Source organism: Mobula birostris, chromosome 32 (genome assembly GCF_030028105.1).
Source record: "Mobula birostris isolate sMobBir1 chromosome 32, sMobBir1.hap1, whole genome shotgun sequence".
NCBI classification, from domain to species: Eukaryota; Metazoa; Chordata; class Chondrichthyes; order Myliobatiformes; family Myliobatidae; genus Mobula; species Mobula birostris.
Window position 1 is genome coordinate 28,377,601 of NC_092401.1, and position 22,439 is coordinate 28,400,039.

At 44.3% G+C, this 22,439-nt stretch overlaps 1 protein-coding gene across 11 annotated transcripts in view; it reads right to left on the reverse strand.

Moving 5' to 3' along the window:
- Nucleotides 1–22,439, reverse strand: part of LOC140191133 (nuclear factor 1 X-type-like) — a 425,546-nt gene that overhangs the window by 74,723 nt on the left and 328,384 nt on the right. For all 11 annotated transcript variants that reach the window (XM_072248254.1, XM_072248245.1, XM_072248246.1 and 8 more), the window contains 3 exons: nucleotides 9,917–9,991; nucleotides 8,623–8,743; nucleotides 8,182–8,318 (listed from right to left, as the gene is read on the reverse strand). In XM_072248254.1, the coding sequence (XP_072104355.1) occupies nucleotides 8,182–8,318; nucleotides 8,623–8,743; nucleotides 9,917–9,991 (333 nt within the window). The remainder of the gene's footprint in view (nucleotides 1–8,181; nucleotides 8,319–8,622; nucleotides 8,744–9,916; nucleotides 9,992–22,439) is intronic.

Consider the following 22,439-nt stretch of genomic DNA (forward strand, 5'->3'; position numbering starts at 1 on the left):
CAGTCTTCCCATTCTCCTCTGAGCTCTCTCATTAACAAGGCATTTTAGCTCACAGAACTACCACTCGCTGGATGTTTTATTGTTCTTCACACCATTCTCTTTAAACTCTGGAGACTGTTGTGCACAAAAATCCAAGGAGATCAGCAGTTTCTAAGATACTCAAACCACCCCTTTTGGCTCCAACATTCATTACGTAGTCAAAGTCACTTAGATCACATTTCTTTCCCACCCTGATGTTTGGTCTGAATGATAACTGAACCTTTTGACCGTGTCTTCATGCTTTCATACACTGAGTTGCTGCCTCATGATTGGCTGATTAGATATTCGTATTAACAAGCAGGTGTACAGGTGTACCTACTAGAGAGGCCACTCAGTGTATAGCAAAGACTTTCAACTCCCTTGGCCCTGTAGGGACCACAATATTCTTCACCATTAGAATAGGGGTGTTGAAGCATAGTCATTGTTGTAAAATAGTGACACACTGGCCTCCCCCTAATGCAAAGCAAGCTCCAACAAACTGCATTGAGGAATCATCCAGCATACAGCCAAGTGGGAGGCATTCAGCCCATAATTTCCACAGCATCCTCTGACTGGCCACTCAGATCTTTAGGCCATGTTACTCAGGCGCTTGTGCTAATGTTATTTTCTGACTGTATGTACTGCGTCACAATTATAGGTGCAGTGTGTGACTCATGTACTGTATTTTCCACCTTGGCCCCAGAGAAGCGATGTTTCATTTAATTGTGCATATATGTATGGTTAAATGACAATAGAGTTGAATTTGAATTTGAACCTGACCTTGAGATCCCAGTCTCCTACCCATTCCTCTCTCCATTCTCTCTTCTGAAAGTATCACTGAGTAGGTCTTGCCCTCCTTGTAGTAAATATACCAACACCCCCTGCATAAAAGCATTGCTCTGTACACATTTTTAAGTTAAACACCAGCTTTTTGTTTTTAAAAACTGTGCTTTCCACTTAAGGATATCTTAGGGGAAGGTTAAATAATCATGAGGAAACATTGTTTAAACAAAAGTCTCCTTCTTTTACTGTTTCTGTTCTCTTGTAGCAATAGGAAATGGATTTTAAGGTGCACTTGGGGTTCCATTGGTATTTGGCCATGGTCCTTGCCAATAAGAAAGCCCTCGGCAATTCAGCCTCACAATATAACTCATTCTTTTCACTCGTTATTTCCCATCATGTGGAAACTTAAGGATGAGAGAGGCCCATTGAAGCCCATCCCATTACCACTCTTCCTCTTGCTTACGATTCCAGAGATTTTACAGAATAGATACCCTCCGGATTTGGATGTGTAGAATCGGTCATGTATGCAGATATAGTTACAGCTGGATATTGGACCGCCTCCAAAATTTGGTTATATTGGAGAATGTTTAGCCATTGTTGGATTGTTCATGCTTTTTATATGCAAATAACAAGAAGTTTTTGCACCGTTTCTTAAGATTAGTTTTATTTGCCTTATATAAACTCAGTGGCCAGTTTATTAGATACTCCTGCTTGTTAATATAAATATCTAATCAGCCAATCATGTGGCAGCAACTCAATGCAGGAAGGCACGTAGACATGTCAAGATGTTCATTTGTAGTTCAGACCAAGCATCAGAATGGGCAAGTGTCTCCGTGCTTCCAGCACTAACACAGCATGCCCACTACTTGTGAATCTTTGGAAAGTGGGAGGATTTTTAACAAAAATCTTGACTGTTTATTCCCCTCCACTGATGTGGCCTGACCTGCTGAGGTCAAAATCAGAATCAAATCAGGTTTAATATCACAGCATATGAAATTTGTTGTCATGCTGCAGCAGTACATTGCAGCACATAATAATAAAAAATTGTAAACTACAGTAAGCATAGATATATTTACAAAGCCATATTAGAATGAGTAGTATAAAAAGACAAAAAGATGTAGTGAGGTAGTGTTGGAATTCGATTGTAAACAAAGTGGGAGAGTGGAAACCTGATTGGATGAGGACTGACCAATCAGGAAGATGGACTGAGGGGGTGTAAATACCACCAGGCAAGACATGCCCAGGCATAATTCCTGATGGAGATGGCAGAGTTTTTCATTGAAATGTCGGTTAGAATCGATACCTGTACCCAGCTGGAAGTATTTATTAGTGAGGTAGTGTTTATGGTTTCAATAGCCATTCTGAAATATGAGACAGAGGGGAAGAAACTATTCCTGAATTGTTGAGTGTGCGCCTCTAGGCTCCTGTACCTCTTCCCTGATGGTAGCAATGAGAAGAGAGGATGTCCTGTGTGATGGGGGTCATTAATGATGGGAGCTGGCTTTTTGAGCCATCGCTCCTTGAAAATGTCCTGGATGCTGGCGAGGCTACTGCCCATGATGGAGACCTATTTTACAACTTCCTGCAGGTTATTTTGATTCTGCATAGTGCCCTCCATTTCAGACAGTGATGCAGCCAGTTAGTATGCTCTTCACGGCATATCTGTAGAAATCTGCGAGCTCCACCAGCATTTTCTGTGTGCTGCTCTAGATTTCCAGCATCCACAGAATCTCTTGTGTCCCCACAAAATGGTGTGGCTGTTTAATAAACTACCAGGCAGGAGACAGACCTCACCAGCGGGAACGGTGGAATCCTGCCTCCTGGGTCCCTTGGATTAGCAACAGACTCGCCGAATAAACAACACTTAAAATACACTGATAGGGAAGAGGTTTGGCAAACAAGCCAGGCCTTCTGATGAGTGAAGTATCTCTCTGTGCACAGGCTGCTCCAAGCTCTCTTTTTTTGGCAGCTCTCTCCATGTTTTTCAGGGGAGGGAGGATTTCTCAATCTAGCAGGTGGGGAGAGGATGAGGGGGAAGGAAACACTTCAGCGAAAGGTTTGGAACACACTGCCTCATGCTCGCAGAATTAAAAAGGATACTCTGATTTGTGAACAGTCCACTTAAAGCAGCCTTCCTGTTGTGGTCCCCATTTCACTGATCTATGGTCCATCACAGTCTTTTTTCTCTCCCATAACCCCCCTCCCCCCCATGCTTTCCCCATCTACCCCTTGGGTGATGCCCACCTCACACCAAACCAAGTTCCTGTCAATGTTTGACTGACCTCATTTCAATGTGCTAGTCGCCAGGCCAAGAACAACAGCCCACTGCCTTTCCTCTCTTATTTGCTCCTAGGACGATGCCCTAGGACTATAGACCACATGACATGGTAGCAGATTTAGGCCATTTCACTTTCTGAGTCTGCCCAGCCCTTCCATCATTTGACCAGCACGGTAGCATAGCAGTTGACTCATCGCTCTACAGCACCAGTGATCACTGATTGAGGTTCAATTCCTGTCGCTGCCCGTAAGGAGCGTTTTCGCTCCAGGTTTCCCTGGGTGCTCTAGTTTCCTCCCGCATTCCAAAGACACGCAGGTTAGGCTTGTTCAGGTAGACTCATTGTTTCTGCTGGCTCCTGCCCTGCTGTCTGCATTCCTCAACTCCCTCCCAGTACTTATCCTTGCAAATGAGTGCCATAGCTGCCTCTACACCTCCTCTTTCACTACCATTCAGGGCCCCAAACGGTCCTTCCAGGTGAGGCAATACTTCACCTGCAAGTCTGTTTGGGTCATCTACTGTATCTAGTGCTCCCAGTGAGGCCTCCTGTACATCGGTAAGACCTGACATAGACTGAAAGACTGCTTCACCAAGCACCTTCACTCTGTCTGCCACAAAAGCCTGGATCTCCCAGTGGCCACCCATTTCAATTCTACTTCCAGTTCCCATTCTGATATGTCAGTACAGGGCCTCCTCTACTGCCATGATGAGGCCACGCTCAAGCTGGAGGAGCAATGTCTTGGTAGCCTCCAACTTGATGGTATGAACATCGATTTCTCAAACATTTACTAATTACCCTTTCACCATTTCCCTCTCTGTTCATATCTCTTGTATCTGCTTCCACCACTTCCCCACCAGTGTGCTCCAGGTACTTAACGAGTCCTGCCAAAGGGTTTTGGTCCGAAACGTCAACTGTGCTTTTTTCCATAGATGCTGCCTGGCCTGCTGAGTTCCTCCAGCATTTTGTGTGTATCGTTCTAGGTACTCACCACCCCGGTGTAAAAATCTCTTACTGATCTCTGTTAAACTTTCCCCTTTCACCTTGAACCTCTAAACTCTAGTATTGATACTTCCAGACTTGGAAAAAGTCTGACTATCTACTGTATCTATGTCTCTCCTAAATTTGTTACCTTTTATCAGGTCTTCTCTCAACCATTAACAGTTTTGTTGTTTTGAAAACAGATCTGTCCAACCAATACTCTCTTATCGAGACAGCATCCTAGTAAACATCTATTGTGCCTTCTTCAACGCCTCAACGTCCTTCCTGTAACGAGGGCAGTTATATCTGCACACACTACTCTGAGTGTGGCTTAACCAAGGTTTAATCCAACAGCAATATAACTTTTGTACCAAAATAGCCCAACCAATGAATGTCAGCAAGCTGTTTTCTTTCTTTACCACCTTGTCTACTTGTGTACCACTTTTAGGGAGCTATAGATGTGGACCCGAACATCCCTCTAAGCATCACCCATGGCCACAACAAAAGAATAAGCATTATGAAAAACCAGCATTTATAAACACTAGATATTCTGTAAACCTTGAGCAAAACATTCAAAATGCTATAGGAACTCAGTTCGTCATGCAGCATCTGTGGAGATGAATAAACAGCTGACATTTCAGGTCATGATCTACACTTGTATGGTGCCAACCCCATCTTCTGTGTATCATCCACTGATATAATGTAGGGAAAGGTGGCAGTCAAAGAGTGCAGAACAAGATCCCAGTGCTGATATATGTAAATCCAGGTATGTATTTGCTTTACAGAAATGTTGGTTGTGGGGAAAAATTCTAGAGCAGCACAGTAGTGTAGTGGTTAGCATAACACTTTACAGGGCCAGTAATAGGGGTTCATTTCCAGCTGTTATCATAGGGAGTTTGCATGCTCTTCCCATAACTGTGTGTGTTTCCTCCGACTGTTCCAAATTCCTCGCACATTCCAAAGACATAGGGGTTGGTGTTGGTAAGTTGTGGGCATGCTACGTTGGTGCCAGGAGCATGATGATGCTTGCAGGTGACTCCGAGTTTATCCTCAGACTGGCTTTGCTGTCGACGCAAATGACACATTTCTCTGTACGTTTCGATGTGCGTCTGATAAATAAAGGTAGTTTCTCTTTAATCTCTCTCTTGGACAAATGTTGTGAATAACACTCCTCGTCATGGCCTTGAGACGATCTGAGGAGTTTGTACCTTCTCCCTACGGCTCTGTAGGTTTTCCCCAGGTGCTCTGATTTCCTCCCACTTCTCAAAGATGTCGTTTTGTAAGCTAACTGGGTGGCACAGGCTTGATGGGCCAGAAGGGCCTGCTACCGTGCAGTATCGCTAAATCTCTAAATAAATAAAATATCCTCTACCTGCCTCATCTCCCTGTTTTATTTGAAACACCAGCAGCACTCTCTCACTGCTCCATCTGGGGTTCAAACTCACAAAACTCCCAGCTGACATCACCCGATCAAACTAACAGGAGACATTTGTTAACCAATCGGGAGACACTGGATTTTCCATTTATATCATCGGCAAACAGACATTTGTATAAATAAATCCTTCAGTTTACAGGTGGGAACAAAAGCCCACTGTATGAAATAGTTGGGTAGGCACATTTTAGATAACCTGCTCTTCAGATGATGGTGAGTGTCTCCACTAAACACCTTAACTCAAAAGATACTGAAAGGCCTCTGCTGCATATGTTTACTGTATTTATACATTGGTGCCTTTAGTACCAACTGTGATATACTGGTACCCATTTGAAGTGGCTAGGAGCCATCAAAGTTCAAACACACCAGTGCATTACGCAGGGGTGTAGGTGGCTACAGGATCTTCTCAACTCTTGCCACTGTAAACATACAGCTGAGCTACGCAATGCATATTTATAGGAAATTGGGATCTTTGCCTTGAGAAGGCAGCCAACATGATTAAGGACCACCCCCCCCCCCCCCCATAATCCCAGACATTCCCTCTTCTTCCCTGTCCCATTAGACAGAATTTACAGGTGGTCCCCCAGGAATGTGTTAATATTTACAGGGGGTCCCAGTAAGCGTGTTAGTATTTCCAGGAGGTCCAGGGTGAGTGTCGATATCCAGGAGCCTACAGAAGTGAAGGCAGAGAGTCTTCAGGAGTGTGTTTGTTTTACAGTGGGTTCTTACAAAGTAATTTACAAAGGGTCTCCAGGGCGTCTGCCAGTGTTTATAGGGGATCACTCAGGAGTGTATTGGTTTTTAAAGGGGGTCCCAAGAAAATCTCAGTATTTGTAGGAGGTCTTGGGACTGTCAATACTGACAGGGGATCATTAGGAATGTTTGATCCTGAACTCGGTTGCTGTCTGTGTGGAGTTTTCACGTGCACCCTGTGATTGTAAGGGCTTCTCCAGGTGCTCCAGCTTCCATCACAGAGATGTGAAAGTTGGTAGGTTAACTGGCATTATAGAGAAATCCTCTCATTCACTTTCCTCACTCTCTCCCATTATCCTCCCCATGGCCCTTTCAATTAATATTCTCATGTGGACCTGATCGCCTCTAGAAGCCCAGAGTGCCCCAGTTTCCACCAAACCACAGGTAATAATTTCCAGATCATCAAAAACATCAAAGACCTTTCTCTTCACATTCCCATGCATCTCTGCCCAGAATTTAACAACTGTCTTCCTTACTTCTCAAATGACCTGCTAATGGAAAGGATTTCCCTCTAATCCCTAGACAACCGCCATCAAATCTCCTCTCAAACTTCTTTGGTCCACAGAGAACAACGTCAGGTTCTCCTGTCTACCCCTGAATCTGACATCCCACAACCCTTTAGGAAATCATTTCTGTCCCCACCATGCCCTACCGCTACCTTCACATCCTCTCCAAATTGTAGTGACCAGAATTGGACGCAGGTTTCCCTTTGTGACTAAACCCCTGAACTTTGTACACTGTAGTGCTGAAGATGTTGCTGGTGCATTGATCTGGCTGAAATTATAGGCCATTGGTAATCCGGGCATTGATCAACTTGGTCCCTGGATCTGGAGACTGAGAGGTGATCTTACAGAGGTGTATAAAATCATCAGGGGCATAGACAGGGTGATGCACACAGCTCTGACTCTTTTTCCCCAGTTGTGAAACAAGAACTAGGGGGCATAGGTTTAGGGTGAGACAGGAGAGATTCAATAGGAACAGGAGGGGCAATATTTTCACCTAGAAAGTGGTCAGTAAAAGGAATGACCTGCCAGAGGAAATCCTAGAAATCATACATCACAGAAACAGGCCCTTTGGCCCACCTAGTCCAAAACAAACATTTATTCTGTCTAGCCCCATCGACCTGCACCTGGACCATAGCCCTCCAAGTGGTTGAGGCAGATGCAATAACAACATTTGGTAAATTGGTTTATTATTGTCATTTGTGCTGAGGTACAGTGAAAAAAATGCCAACCATACAGGACACTTCATCAGACCAGCACATTGAGGTACTACAAGGGAAAAAGCAACAACAGAGTGCAGAATAAAGTGTTACAGCTACAGAGAAAGTGCAGTGCAGGCAGACAATAGGGTGCAAGGCCATAATGAGATAGACTGGGAGGTCAAGGGTCCATCTTACTGTACTATCTTATCATACATTTTAAGCCACTTAGACTAGTACATGGATAAGAAAGGTTTAGGGGGATATGGGCCAACCATGGGCAAATGAGACTTGTTTAAGATCAACATCTCGGTTGGGCCGAAGGGCCTGTAAAGATAGAGAATAAAATTTATCTTTATTTGTCACACGTATATTGAAAGATTGAAAGCGAAGTGTGTCGCTTGCGTCAACGACCAACACATTCCAAGGATGTGCTGGGGGGCCATCCACAAAGGTCGCCATACTTCCGCTGCCAATATAGTACGCCCACAACTTACTAATCTGTATGTTGTTGGAATGTGGAGGAAGCTCCTTCCAGCCAGCAGTGGGAATTGAAACCCGATCACTGGCACTATAATAACATTATACTTGCTGCTACACTACTGTGCTATATTTACATGCTGTATGACTCCATGATTGATTCTCTACCCGGATCTTGACATTTTACATCTCCTTGAGCGATTGGAGGTCAGAATCGTCGATGGAGATGGGGGTGAGGTCAGATCCAGAGTGGTCCTTACCTGTGTCCACGTCATTGGGCCAGCCGGTACTCTGACTGCTGCCGGCGGCTGGTGATCGGCCCGTGCCCGAGTAGAAGACTTCATCCACTGGGCTCTCCATCTCGCTGTCCTCGATAGATTTGTGTCGCTTGGTGGAACTGAGGAAAACGTCCAGGAGAAAATCTCAGAATATGCCGCAGTGAAGACCTAAAACAGGTGAGTGTATCTCTGCGTACATCAGGGAGATTTCCGTTAACCTCCTCGGAGCAGATTCCCCCAAGGAAGCCCAGGGTCCCAGTCGGTCTATTGGCAGGTAACAGTGACAAGTAAACCAAGAAGTGGGTTGTCTTTTGACTCTTGTTGGTAATGAACCTGTGTGTACGGCCCTCATGAACCACCCCTCCCCCCCCTCGTCTGCTGAGCCCAGTGAGCACTGAGTGAGGCTGGTATTTGGGTACTTACCTGGTGGAAGGGGGTGTGGTGATACTGCGTCTTCCCAGGGGCACCTGGTTGATGCTGTAGTAACCAGGGCTTTCCAGGTCAGCCAGGTTGAAGCTGGGTCCTGTGGCAGCAGCTACAGGAGCTGTGGAGGGAAGGCAGGAATTAAAGCAGAGAATGTGGTACAAGGACAGGCCGGGGCAGGACATCCCCCAACCTCCTAACATTCATCGGCACATCCCTGAACCTCCTCACTTCGGCTAGCAAAACCATCAATCACTCACCTCCAACTGGGATAACCTCCAACCCCTTCACCTCTCCTGGGATATCCCTCATCCCTTTCCTCTCTGCTTGAGCATCTCTTAACCCCTCATCTCTGTTGGGACATCCTCCAACTCCTCACCTCTGCTTTGGTTTTCTCACCGCCGCTGGGACATCTCTCGAATTCCTCACCTCCCCTGTGATATCCTCCAATTCCTCATTGCTGCTTTTGGTCCCCCACCTCCCCTGGAATATCCCAACCCTCACCCCCGTTCCCACCCGCCCCCATATTCACCACATCCACCACTCCACATTCATCAATTTATGTTGTCACCTCCTTGAAAATCTCAGTGAGGATCATGAGGCATGACATCACAAATGCGTGCTGATTGACCCTAATCAGACTATGCTTCTCCAAGTACTCGTAAACCTTGTCCCTAAGAACCCTTTGAATTGGTTTGTCCACCAATGATGTAAGATGCAGACAAATATTTTATTGGCAGTCAGGATGCAATAGCGAATGGCTTTGAAGATAATACAAACTTTGTACTAAATACGATGCATTAAATATATCAAACCTTATGCTGCCTCTTTTTTACTTTGTCTCTCTCTCTCTCTCACCATTTCATACACACACTCACAGAATTTTAAATACAATGTGCCATATTCAAATTTCAAATCTTGTTCATTTATCCTTGTTCTCAAATTGTCAGAAATTCAAGAAATCATCAACTCAATTAACCAAGGAACTTTCATAGCAGAAGAATCTCTGAGCATCATTGAGCAAAAAATACTGGAGGAAATCAGCAAGTTAGGCAGTATCTGTGGAAGGGAATAAACAGTCAACATCCTGGGCTGAAACCCTTCATCAGGACTGGAAAGGAATTGAGAAGAAGCCAGAATAATAAAGAGGGAAGGTAGCTGGGTGAGGGATGGGGTTGAAGTAGGACTCTGGGAGGTGAAAGATGGAGGAGGTAAAGGGCTGAAGAAGAAGGAATCTGATAGGAGAGGATTGTGGACCATGAAAGTAATCTCTGAATTGGAGATATGTACTCACTTTGTGACACTCTCACGAGTTCTGTAACACTGAAGACTCCTGATGTAATAAAACAGTCTTGAAAATTCAGATGTCCTAGATTGAGAAAAGGGGAAAGGTAAATTAGTCAGAAGAATGTAAAATGATACGCAACAGACACAATCCTGATTGGACTCTTGCTGCCCAGTTTGTATGAGTTACTATCAAGTTACCTCTCATCCTCTGTTCCAGAGAGAAAAGCCATAGCTTGCTCAACCTATCCTCATAAAACATGCTCTCTAATCCAGGCAGCATCCTGGTAAATATCTTCTGCACCTTCTGAAAGCTTCTAGATCCTTCCTACAATGAGGTGACCAGAACTGAGCACAATATTTCAAGTGTGGTCTAACCATAATTTTATGAGATGCAACATTACCTCACTGCTCTTGTGCTTTTGAACTCAATTCCATAACTAATGAAGGCCAATACTCCATACACCTTCTTAATAACCCTCTCAACTTGCATGACAACTTTAAATCGTCTGTGGACATGGACCCCAAATCCAGCTGTACTTCCACTCTGCTAAGAATCCTGCCATTAACCTTGTATTCTCCCTTCAAATTTGACATTCCAAAGTGAATCACTTCAAGCTCCTCTGGATTGAACTCCATCTGCCACTTCTTGGCCCTAGATCTTCTTCTACACTATCCACAGCACCATCAACTTTTGTTTTATCTACAAACTTACCACCCTTCCACTTCCTCATCAAAGTCATTTATGAAAATCACTGTTCTGTTTTCTCAGGAAGTTGTAAAAGACTGCAAGATATTATATCAAAGAAGAACAGGAATTTCCTTGACAACCTTTTCTCATCACTCAAAGCCGATCACCACTCAGTCTCACGCCCAAGCTCACTGGTTAGGTTCAATCCTGACCTGTGGTACTGTTTGTGTGGAATTTTCACTTTCTCCCAGTGACTACACGGGTTTCCCTCGAGTGCTCTGGTTTCTGGCCAGCTCACAGAAACCTGCTGTACATTGCCCTGGCTGCAGGTGAGTGGTAGGATCTGGAAGGAGTTGAGGGGAATATATGGAGAACGCAGTGGGATTAATGTGGATGGGTCTTGATCCTTGGTGTGGCGCAGTGAGCTGAGGGCACTTTTCTCGCATGACATGAATCTGTGCAAGTTGTACAGCATGGAACCAGGATCTTTTGTCCCGACTGGTCCAGGCCAGTCAAGTTGCCTACCTGAGCTAATCACATGTGCCTACATTTGCCCATTTCCCTTTAAACTTCTCCTATTGATTTAACTGTCTAAGTACCTTTGAAATGCTGTAATGTAATGTCCCAACCATTTCGACTGGCAGATTATTGCAGATACTGACCTCCCTCTGTGTGAAACAGGTTCCTATTAATTCTTTCCCCTCTCACCTTAAACCTATGTCACCTAGTTCTTGATTCACCAACCCTGGGAAAAAGACTGTGTGCATTCACCCTATCTATACCCCTCATGGTTCTTTACCCTTCCATAAGATCACCCCTCATTATCCTATGATCCAAGGAAAAAAATCCTTGTAATCATAGTGTTGGGATCCTGTACATCCATTTGTCCAGACCTGGCCAATATCCTTCTCAACATTTGCTATCCATATACCTACCCATGTTTCTTTTTAAAGTTGTTATCAAAGCTGCCTCATTCACTTCCTCTGGCAACTTGTTCCACATACTGACCACTCAGTGTGAAAAAATTGCCCTTCAGGTTCCTAATAAATCAGAACCTGTGCCTTCTAGTTTTTGATTTTCTTTCCCTGGGAAAAAGACTGTGTGCATTCACACTATCTGCACCCCTCATGGTTTTATACACCTCGAAGATTTCTACTCATTCTCCAATGCTCCAAAGAAAAAGTCCGAGCCAACTCAACTTCTTTCTGTAAATCTGCCCAGGCAACATCCTCATAAATCTCCCCAGCACTCTTTCCAGTTCAGTGGCATCTTTTCTGCAGCAGGGTGACCAAAACTGAACACTATATTCTAATGTGCCCTCACCAGCATCTTGTGCAAGTATCGCATTCATTTGCCCCATCTGAAAGAAAGTCTGGCCTCACTAAATGTCCACTGTTACACCCAACAGGAACACTCTGCTCCCAGGTTCAGGCTGACGAAGGTGGCTTCTGGATTCATCATGGCTTGGTATGGCAACTGCTCTTCCCATGACTGCAGAAAACTGCAGAGAGTTGTGGACAGAATTGAGCACACCACTGCATCCGGCTTCCCCTCCAAAGACTCTGTCTACACTTCTCATTGCCTTGGTAAAGCAGACCCCATCCACCTCGGATATTTGGCCCATCTACCTTTCTTATCCACATACCTGTCCAAGTTCCTTTTATATGTTATTAATGTACCTGCCTCAACTTCTTTGGCCACAGTTTAGCATCTTGTCTCAGTGCCTCTGACACTGTGACAGTACTACACGAGACCATCGGCCCTAAAGTTCAGGGTGGGACTTGAACCTACGAACTTCAGGCTCAGCCGTTAGAGTGTTACCCTCCAAGCTCCCAGCTGACACCTGGCAGTGAGGCCGTAAAATCAATGCTGTTTCCATTTACAAGCTTCCCTGTTTTCCAGCCAGGCTAGACTCAGAATCTCTCAGAATGAAAATCACAGCTGTGGCTATTTCTGGGCAGAATTCCTTTGTGATGACATGGGTATAATGTAAGTCACCTGTCCGTTTGAAGTTGGCTTTGACTCCCAAACCAATCCTTTGCCTCACCTCACATTGATTAGTGGCAAAGAGGTTTTTGTCAGGAGCAGTTTGGTCGTCCAATTGTTTGATCCACTAATTAGTCAGATAAAGGACTGGGTGTGGCTGATAAACTTTGCAGCGCATTTCCTTTGACCTGGTGGAGTGAGAAGTCAGGCAGCTGCTTGCCAGCTTCTCTGGGTCTTTGATGTCTCCCTCAGCTGACAGCGCTTCACCTCGAGCTGGCAAGGAGAGTAGCAAGTTACTGAAATTCCTTCAGTTCACTGGGTTAGCCTAAATGGCAGCTGTGAGCTTGAACCCAGTGTGTTCGATGCAAAATTATCAAAGGGTTGCTGTAACACTGCTGAGAAGTGGTGGGAATCCAGGATTCGGCTGTTATTCTGATTTGGAGACTGAATTTTCAACCTCTATGTACCTGTCCGTTATGCAATAAATTCACTGGAGTTTAGCCAGTTACTGAGACTGTGTGCCAAGCTTCTCCCTACTAATCTGGAGAGATTTGGAGAAATGGAGGGTAACATGCCAAAGGAATATGGGCCATTTCGCACTTAAACCTCTTCTCCAATTCAGTGGTTGTTTTGGTTCTACCTTTTCATCCCTTTCCGCCATCAGTTAAATCCTTCATTTCGAGTCATCGTTAAGTAAAACATAGAAACAGGCCCTTCGGCCCCATATAATCCATGCCTGCTCTCAATGACCTACACCCGGACCATAGCCCTCCATACCCCTACTATCCATGTACCTACCTAAACTTCTTTTAAACATTGAAATCGAGTTCACATGGACCACTTGTGATGGCAGCTCATTTCACACTGCCATGACCCTCTGAGTGAAAGTGTTTCCACTCATGCTCCTCTTAAACTTTTCACCTTTCACCGTTAAGCCATGACCTCTGGTTGTAGTTGCACCCAACCTTAGTGATAAAAGACTGCTTGTGTTTACCCTCTCTATACCCCTCATAATTTTGTACACCTCAATCAAATCTCCTCTCAATTTTCAATGTTCTAAAAAATACAGCCTTAACCTATTCAATTTTTCCTTATAACTCTGCCCCTCTTGATCCAGCAACATCCCAGTAAATTTTCTTTGCACCCTTTCAATCTTGTTTACATCTTTCCTGTCGGTAGGTGACCAAAACTATACAAAAACATTCCAAATTAGGCCTCACCAGTATCTTTGTACAACTTCAACATAACATCCCATCTTCTGTTCTCAATACATTGATTTATGAAGGCCAATGTGCCAAAAGCATTTTTTAATGATGCTATCTGACAATGACACCACTTTCAACATATTATGGACTTGTATTCCCAGATCCTTTTGTTCTACCACACTCCTCAGTGTCCTACCGTTCACCGTGCCTTACCAAAGTGAAACACCTCACACTTCTCTGCATTAAATTCTATCCGCCATTTTTCAGCCCTTTTTTCCAGTTGGTGCCTCAGTCGTCCATGATAGCCTTCCTCACTGTCCACTACGCCCCCAAATTTGGTGTCACCCGCAAATTTGCTGATCCAGTTAACCACATTATCATCCAGATCATTGACATAGATGACAAATAACACCAGCACCTATCCCGGAGGCACATCACTAGTCATATGCCTCCAGTCAGAGAGGCAACCCTCTACCACCACTCTCTGGCTTCTCCCACAAAGCCAGTGTCTAATCCAATTTACTACATCATCCTGAATGCCGAGCTGAATGATCCTTCTTGACCAACCTCCCATGCGGGACCTTGTCAAATGCCATAAATAGACAACATAGACAACGTCCACTGCCTTGCCTTCATCTACTTCCCTGGTAACTTCCTCGAAAAAATCTATAAAATTGTTTAGACATGACCTACTATGCACAAAGCCATGTTGACTATCCTTAATGAGTCCATGTCTATCCAAAAATTTATATATCCGTTCCTTGGAATACCTTTCAATAACTTTCCCAAAACTGATTTCAGACTCATCTGCCTGGTTTCTGTTTGGAGCCATTTGTAAACAGTGGAACAACATTGGTTATCCACCAATCCTCTGGTACTTCTCCTGTCATTAAGGATGATTTAAATATCTCTACCAGAGCCCCAGCAATTTCTGCACTTGCTCCCATGGGGTCAAGGGAAGTCCTTGTCAGGCCCTGGGGAGTTATCCACCCTGATTTGCCTCGGGGTAGCAAACACCTCCTCCTCTGTAATCTGTTCAGGGTCCATGAAGTTGATGTCACTTTGCCACACTTCTATACACAGCTCAGGACATTTGTTGCACCATGCTCAACCTTTTGATTACTGACTTTGTCTGAGGTCTTACCAACATCTGCCTCCACAATTTCTCCACTAAATGTTCTGGCACTTTGGTTCCCATCCCCCTGCAACTCTAGGCTAAACCCCACCATGCAAATAAATGCTGCACATGCGTACACACACACAAACAGTGACCATGCCAGAGTCAGAAGGGTGGTAATTAGGTAATTATCCTATCAAACAGACTTGAGGAGCTCAGCAAGTCAGGCAGTATCTGTGGAGGGAAATGGACAGTCAAAGTTTCCAGCTGAGACTTTTCATCAGGACTGTAAAGAAAGAGGGGAACACTCACAACACGCTGGAAGAACTCAGCAGGTCGGGCAGCATCCGTGGAAATGATCAGTCAACGTTTTGGGGCCAGAACCCTTCGTCAGGACTGAAGAGGGAAGGGGCAGAGGCTCTATAAAAAAGGTGGGTTTGTAGGGCCTCTGTCCCTTCCCTCTTCAGTTCTGACGAAGAGTTCCGGCCCGAAACATTGACTGATCGTTTCCATGGTTGCTGCCCGACCTGCTGAGTTCCTTCAGCATGTTGTGAGTGTTGCTTTGACCCCAGCATCTGAGAAGAAAGAGGGAAGATAGCCAATATAAAGAGGTGGGGGTGGGGGGAAAGCGGTTCGAGGTGAAATCAATGGTGATTTAACTTTTGGAAGGTGAACATTGCAGGCAAAGCAACTGCCTCTTCTGGGATGATGTCCTTTCTTGCACCACTGCAGCTCACTTCTGATAAAGATGCTTCCACAGGGCTGGCCCAGGCTGTTCTGGGATTTAGACCCACAGCAGTAAAGGAGTGTTGGCCATTTTGAAGTCACGATGAATCGTGAGTTGGCAGAGAAACTCATTTCTGCCTGCTGCTCTTGTCCTTTGCATTAGAAATTGTAGGTTTAGGAGGAACCTGGATGGGTAATGCCATTGCATTTCCACAGGGTACTAAGTCCAACCTCAGGAGAGGCTGCTGGTGGACAATGTTAATATTTAGATACATCATTTATAAGCGAGAGTCCTGCTCATAGTATTTTCCCTGAAGAAATTAGTCTGCTTTTACTGAGAGAGGTGCAGTGGTTTATTTTAACCGTAGAGTCATAGAACACTACATCACAGAAACATGCCCTTTAGCCCATCTAGTCTGTGCCGCGCTGTTATTCTGCCTAGTCCCATCGACCTGAAACTGGACCATAGCCATCCATACCCATCCCATCCATGTACTTATCCAAAACTTCTCTTAAATGGTGAAATAAACCACTTCCAACACTTCCACTCACAGCTTGTTTCACGTTTTCACCACCTTCAGAGTGAACATCCCCCTGATGTTCCCCTTATATATTTCACTTTTTACCTTTAACCCATGAGCTCAAGTTCTAGTCTCATCCAGTTCTCTAAACTGACAAGTTTCTTAAGTAAACTTATTTTCTTTGTTGGAGACACAAGAGACTGCAAGTGCTGGATTCTGGAGCAACATACAAAGCGCTGGAGGAACTTAATAAAGGCAGCGTTTGGTGGATGGAGGTGGACTGTCAATGTTTCGGATGGAGACTCCATCTGGAATAAATGATAGAGGGGAGACAGCCAGTATAAAGAGTTGGGGAAGGGGTGGAACTAGAGCTGGAATTGTCCCTTCCGTTCACCTCTTTATATTGGCTGTCTCCCCTCTATCTCTCCAGTCCAAATAGAGCCTCTCAACTTGAAACAATGACTCTCCATTTCCTTCCATGGATGCTGCTTGACCTGCTAATTTCCTCCAATATTTTGTGTGATCTTGTTTGTGGTCCAGTAGATAAGTTTCCTTGAGCCAATACCAGACCCCATCGCTAACTTGTGGGTTGTTAATAAATATTCAGTGATAAAAATTTGTCAACAGATGCAAATTAACAGCTGGTCTGGCATCATCTGTCTTTTGTTTAGAAGAGTTCTAACCCTATCACTCTCTGTAAACCTGACACTGACTATTGAATAAAATCTCCTAGCCTCAGATTCCCATAGCATGGCTTGTAAACTTTCGGACTTTATTGAATAGTCATTAACCTATTGAATCTTCCCATTTCAGTTTGGATATCATTTGTAAAGTGCCTGTTGTTTCATATTTGCCCCACTATTCCAGATATGGAGGACAGGGGCTTATTTTGCTGTGTTGTCTGGATGCTTGTTGTGTTCTTTGTTCATTTGCTGAGCAGTGTAGGCATGTTATGTTGACACTGGAAGGTGTGGTGACACTCGTGGCTGCCCCCAGCACATCCTTAGTTGTGTTGGTTGTTAACATTGAATGTTTCCATGCACACATGATAAATAAATTGGAATCTGAACCAATATTGAGGATGAAGAGTACACTTGTCTTGAAGAGTAGCAGAGAAGCATACTGTTTTAGAGTAGTACAAGGTCACCTTGGGGTTAAGTAGTTATGGTTTAAAACTCTTTGTTTCAGACTTAACCTTTTCAGCAGCTGTTTCCAATTTAGCATACAAATCCAGTACAATGGTAATGTTACGTCTGAATATAAGCCTGATCTTCTTTTGCTCTTTTTCACAAACTAGATGCAAATTAGGAAAATGGCACCATTAGACCAGCCTCCTGGAGTGCACTTCATTTAGATCTAAACATAGATTCAGTTGCTACTTTTGTTTCAGGTACACCAAGAAGTTCAGTTGTTCAGACCAAACATCAGAATGTGGAAGATGTGCGATCTAAGTGACTTTGGCCGTGGAATCATTGTTGGTGCCAGACTGGGTGGTTTGAGTATCTCAGAACTTTCTCAGATCAGATTGCTGATATCTTGGCATTTTCACACGTAACAGTGCCTAGAGTTCACAGAGAATGGCATAAAAATTGAACAATATCCAGTGAGCAGTAGTTCTGTGGGTGAAAATGCCTTGTTAACAAGAGAGGTCAGAGGAGAATGGTTCAAGTTGACAAGAAAGAAATGGTAACGCAAACAACCATGCGTTACAACAGTGGTGTGCAGACGAGCATCTCTGAATGTAAACTATGTTGAACTTTGAAGTGGATGGGTTACAGTAGTAGAAGATCATGAACATACACTCAATGGCCATTTTATTAAGTACAGGAAGGACCTAATAAATTGGCCACTGGGTGAGCGTAGGTGACTTCTCTCATTTTGTATCCGTTGGGGGAGAGATCCCCCTTGGAGAGCATGTGGGTGGTGTAGGAGGCAGCCAAAGAGAGCGAAGAGTTGCACTGAATGCTGCCTCATCATCGACAATATTGAGTCTGCATCAAGATTGCATCAGAAACCCATGCATCATCAAAGGCCATTCACCCCATCCCACCCATCTCAACTCCGCGAAAGGCTGATCCAATTATCCTTCATCTTTTCTCTACCAAATTCCTTTTTCTTCATCCCTTTACCTCTTCTACCTATCACATTCCCAGCATCTCACTTCATACCACCTCATCACCCATCTACCTTCTCCCTCAGTTAGCTTCACTTATCACCTGCCAGTCTGTACTCCTTCCCCTCCCCCACCTACTTATTCTAGGTCCTTCCTCCTTCCTTTCAAACCCTGATGAAAAGTCTTGGCCGGGAACATCTCCACAGATGCTACTTGACCTACTCCGTTCCGCCAGCTTTTTTACATGTTACTCTGAATTTCCTTCATTTGCAAAATCTCTTGTACCTAGAGATAGATTATCTATCTCTTCAGAGCAAATGACTTAAAGGGGATGCAGCCCTTACTTCTGGGTCAATCTATTGCCCTGGCTGTGTCCTTAGATCCTGTGCAGATCTGCTGGAAGGGATATGTGTGGACAATTTTAGCCTCTCCCTGCTTCAGGCCGTGGTTCACACCACCTTTAAGAAAACCACTATCATCCTGGTACCATCATGAAGTGCTTCGAGAGGCTGGTCATAGCACACATCAATTCCAGCTTTCCAGACAACTTCGACCCACTGCAATTTGCCTACAGCTGAAATAGTTCTATCGTAGACACCATCTCCCTGGCCCCACAGTTATCTCTGGAGCATCTCGACTGTGAAGACACCTACACTTATATTGTGTATTGACTACAGTTCTGCACTCAACACTATTATTCCAAGCAAATGCATCAGCAAATTCCAGACCCTTGGAATCAATGTCTTCCTCTGGAAATAGATCCTTGACTTTCCAACCAACAGACCACAATCAGTAAGGTTAGGCAGCAGTACATCTGCCATAATTATCATAAGCATTTATGTTCCACAAAGTTGCGTTCTAAGCCCCCTTCTTGACTCCCTGTTCACTCGTGACTGTGTGGCCAGATTCTGCTCTAGCTCCATCTACAAGCTTTCAGATGATGCCACTGTAGTGGGCTGAATCTTAAAGGAGACGAGTGGAAGTACAGGTAGGAGATAGATAGCGTAATAACATGGTGTCATGACTACAACCTTTCCCTCAATGTCAACAAAACAAAATAGCCAGTCATTGAATTCAGAAAGGGGAGAGACGTGCAGATGCTCCTGACTACATTAACAGTGTTGACGCTGAGAGCTTCAAGTTCCTTGGTGTGAACATCGCCAATGGCCTGTCCTGGCCCAGTTCAGAAGTTTCGGCCCACGATGTTGTGCAATCTTTTAACCTGCTCCAAGATCAGTCTAACTCTTCCCTCCCACATGGCCCTCCTTTTTTTTCATGTGATTATTCTAATAAATAAATCTAATCAACCTTCTCTCAACCATTTCTGCTCAAAGAGAACAACCACATCTCCTCCTTCTGACCCTGGAGCTGGAATCCCTCATCCCTGGAAGGGCTCCAGCAAGTCTCTTGCACACCCCCCTCCAGGACCTTGATGTCCTTCTGAAAGGGTGGTGAAACGTATTGGACATAACACTCCAGTTGAGTTGCTGGCCAGCATTGATGGCCAGGCGGGAAATGGGGGACTCAGTGGCTTTGGCGAAAGAGCCATTATATAAGAAGCAATTGTTTATCCTTAAGGCGCCGTTAAAATGTACAATAGGATGGAGCAGGGCAGCTTTGTGGCACTCAGTGTACACAGGGCAAACATTATCAGATAATTAAACAATGAACAGATTAATCTACCCAAGGGTGGACACACACCAGGAACACTAAACTGTACACTATTATTCTCATTTCAATACATTTTGAAAGTGGTGCTTTTTTATAAAGAACCATTGAATACAACATAAATAATTGCTTGCTTTCATCCCTGATACATTTATTCTTTTATATGAGAAAAAAATCTTCTCATTGACTGCATTTTATTTTAAGTTTATAGGGCACAGTGCCCTTGACCCTAGCCCCCATTTGTTCTCCATTGTTTCAGGGTCAGCGTGCTGATGGATGTGATAAAGGAACCATTACCTCTGCCACCGCTCGCTGAAGAGAAACAGAGGCCATCAGCAGAAAGGGCGCGTGTTCACACCTTTCCTTTTTTCTTGAGAGTAGAGGTGTTTCTGGTGTCGACTCGTGATTTTTGGAAGTGAAGTGTAAGGGGAAAGTATGCAGTTAATGGCAGGCCCCTTAACAACTTTGATATACAGAAAGATACTCAAGTCCTCAGCTCCCTTAAAGTGGGCATACTAGCAGATAGGGTGGTAAAGAAGCCACTTGCCATCATTGGTATGGCACTGAGTATAAGAGTCAAGAAGTTATGTAGTGGTTAGGCTGCAGTTAGGGTTGAGTGTTATAAACACAGGAGATTCTCCAGATGCTCAAAATCTTAAGCAACACACAAAATGTTGGGGGAGCTCAGCAGGCCAGACACCACCCATCCCCAGCCGGGGAATAAATAGTCAATGTTTCAGGGAGGAACGCTTCATCAGAACTGGAAAGGAAGGGAGAAGAAGGTGAAGAAGAAAGAGGAGTAGAAGCTGGCAGGTGAGACCAGGTGAAAGGGAAAGTAGGTGGGTGGGGAAGGGGTGGGGTGATGAAGCAGAGAGATAATAGGTGGAAGAGGTAAAGAGTTAATAAAGAAGAAATTGAACATAGTCATAGAGAAATACGGCACAGAAACAGGCCCTTCAGCCCATCTAGTCAATGCTAAAACCATTTAAACTACCTCCTCCCATTGACCTACACTGGGACCATAGCCTCCATACTCCTACCATCAATGTATCTATCCAAACTTCTCTTAAACATTGAAATCAAGCTCAGATGCACCACTTGTTCTGGTAGTGAATTCCACACCCTCACGACCCTCTGAGTGAAACAAGTTTCCCCTCATGTTCCCCTTAAACTTTTGAACTTTCACTCTTAACCGATGACCTCTGGTTGTAGTCCCACCCAACCTCAGTGGTTAAAGCCTGCTTGCATTTATCCTTCCTGTACCCCTCATAAATTAGTACAATTCCATCAAATCTCCTCTTAATCTTCTACCTTCTAAGGTATACCGTCCTAACCTTATAACTCAGGTTCTCCAGACCTGGTAACATTCTTGTAAATTTTCTCGGTATTCTTTCAAGCTTGTTTACATCTTTCCTGTACGTAGGTGACCAAAACTGCACACAATTCACAAAATTAGGGCTCACCCTAACATAACATCCCATCTTTTGTACACAGTACATTGATTTATGAAGGCCAATGTACCAAAAGCTATTCTTATGACCCTATCTAGCTGTGACACCACTTTCAATGAATTATGGACCTGTATTCTCAGATCTTTTTGTTCTACTAGTCTCCTCAGTGCCTTGCCACTCACTGAGTAAGACCTACTCTGGTTAGTCCTACCGAAGAGCAAAACCTTGCACTTGTCTGCATTAAATTCCTTCTGCATTTTTCAGCCCATTTTACCAGCTGTTGCAAATCCTTCTGCAGGCCATGTTAGCTTTCCACTGCACCCCAATCTTGGTGTCATCTGTAAATTTGTTGATCCAGTTAGCCACATTATCATCCAGATCATTGATATAGATGGCAAACAACAAAGGATCCAGCACAGCACATCTCCCTATAGCACATCACTAGTCACAGGCCTCCAGTCAGAGAGGCAACCATCTGCTACCACTGTCTGGCTTCTTCCACAAAGCCAATGTATAATCATTTACTACCTCATCTTGAATGCCGAGTGACTGAGCCTTCTTGACCAACCTTCCACATGGGATCTTGTCAAGTACCTTGCTAAAGTCCATATAGACAACATCCACTGTCTTGCCTTCATCCACTTTCCTGGTAACTTCCTCAAAAAACTCTATAAGATTGGTGAGACATGACCTACCATACATAAAGCTACGATGACTATCTTTAATCAGTCCATGTCTATTCAAATACTCATATATCGGGTCCCTTGGAATACCTTCCAATACCTTTTCTACAACTGATGTCAGACTCACTGGCTTATAATTTCCTTGTTTATATTTAGAGCCTTTTTTAAACACCGGAACTTTGGCTATCCTCCAATCCTCCAAAACCGCTCCTGTCACGAAGGATGATTTAAATATCTCTGCTAGGGCCCCGGCAATTTCTGCATTTGCTTCCTGTAGGGTCCAAGAGAACACCTTGTCAGGCCCTGGGGATTTATCCACCCTGATTTGTCTCAGGATAGCAAACACCTCCTCCTTTGTAATCTGTATAGAGT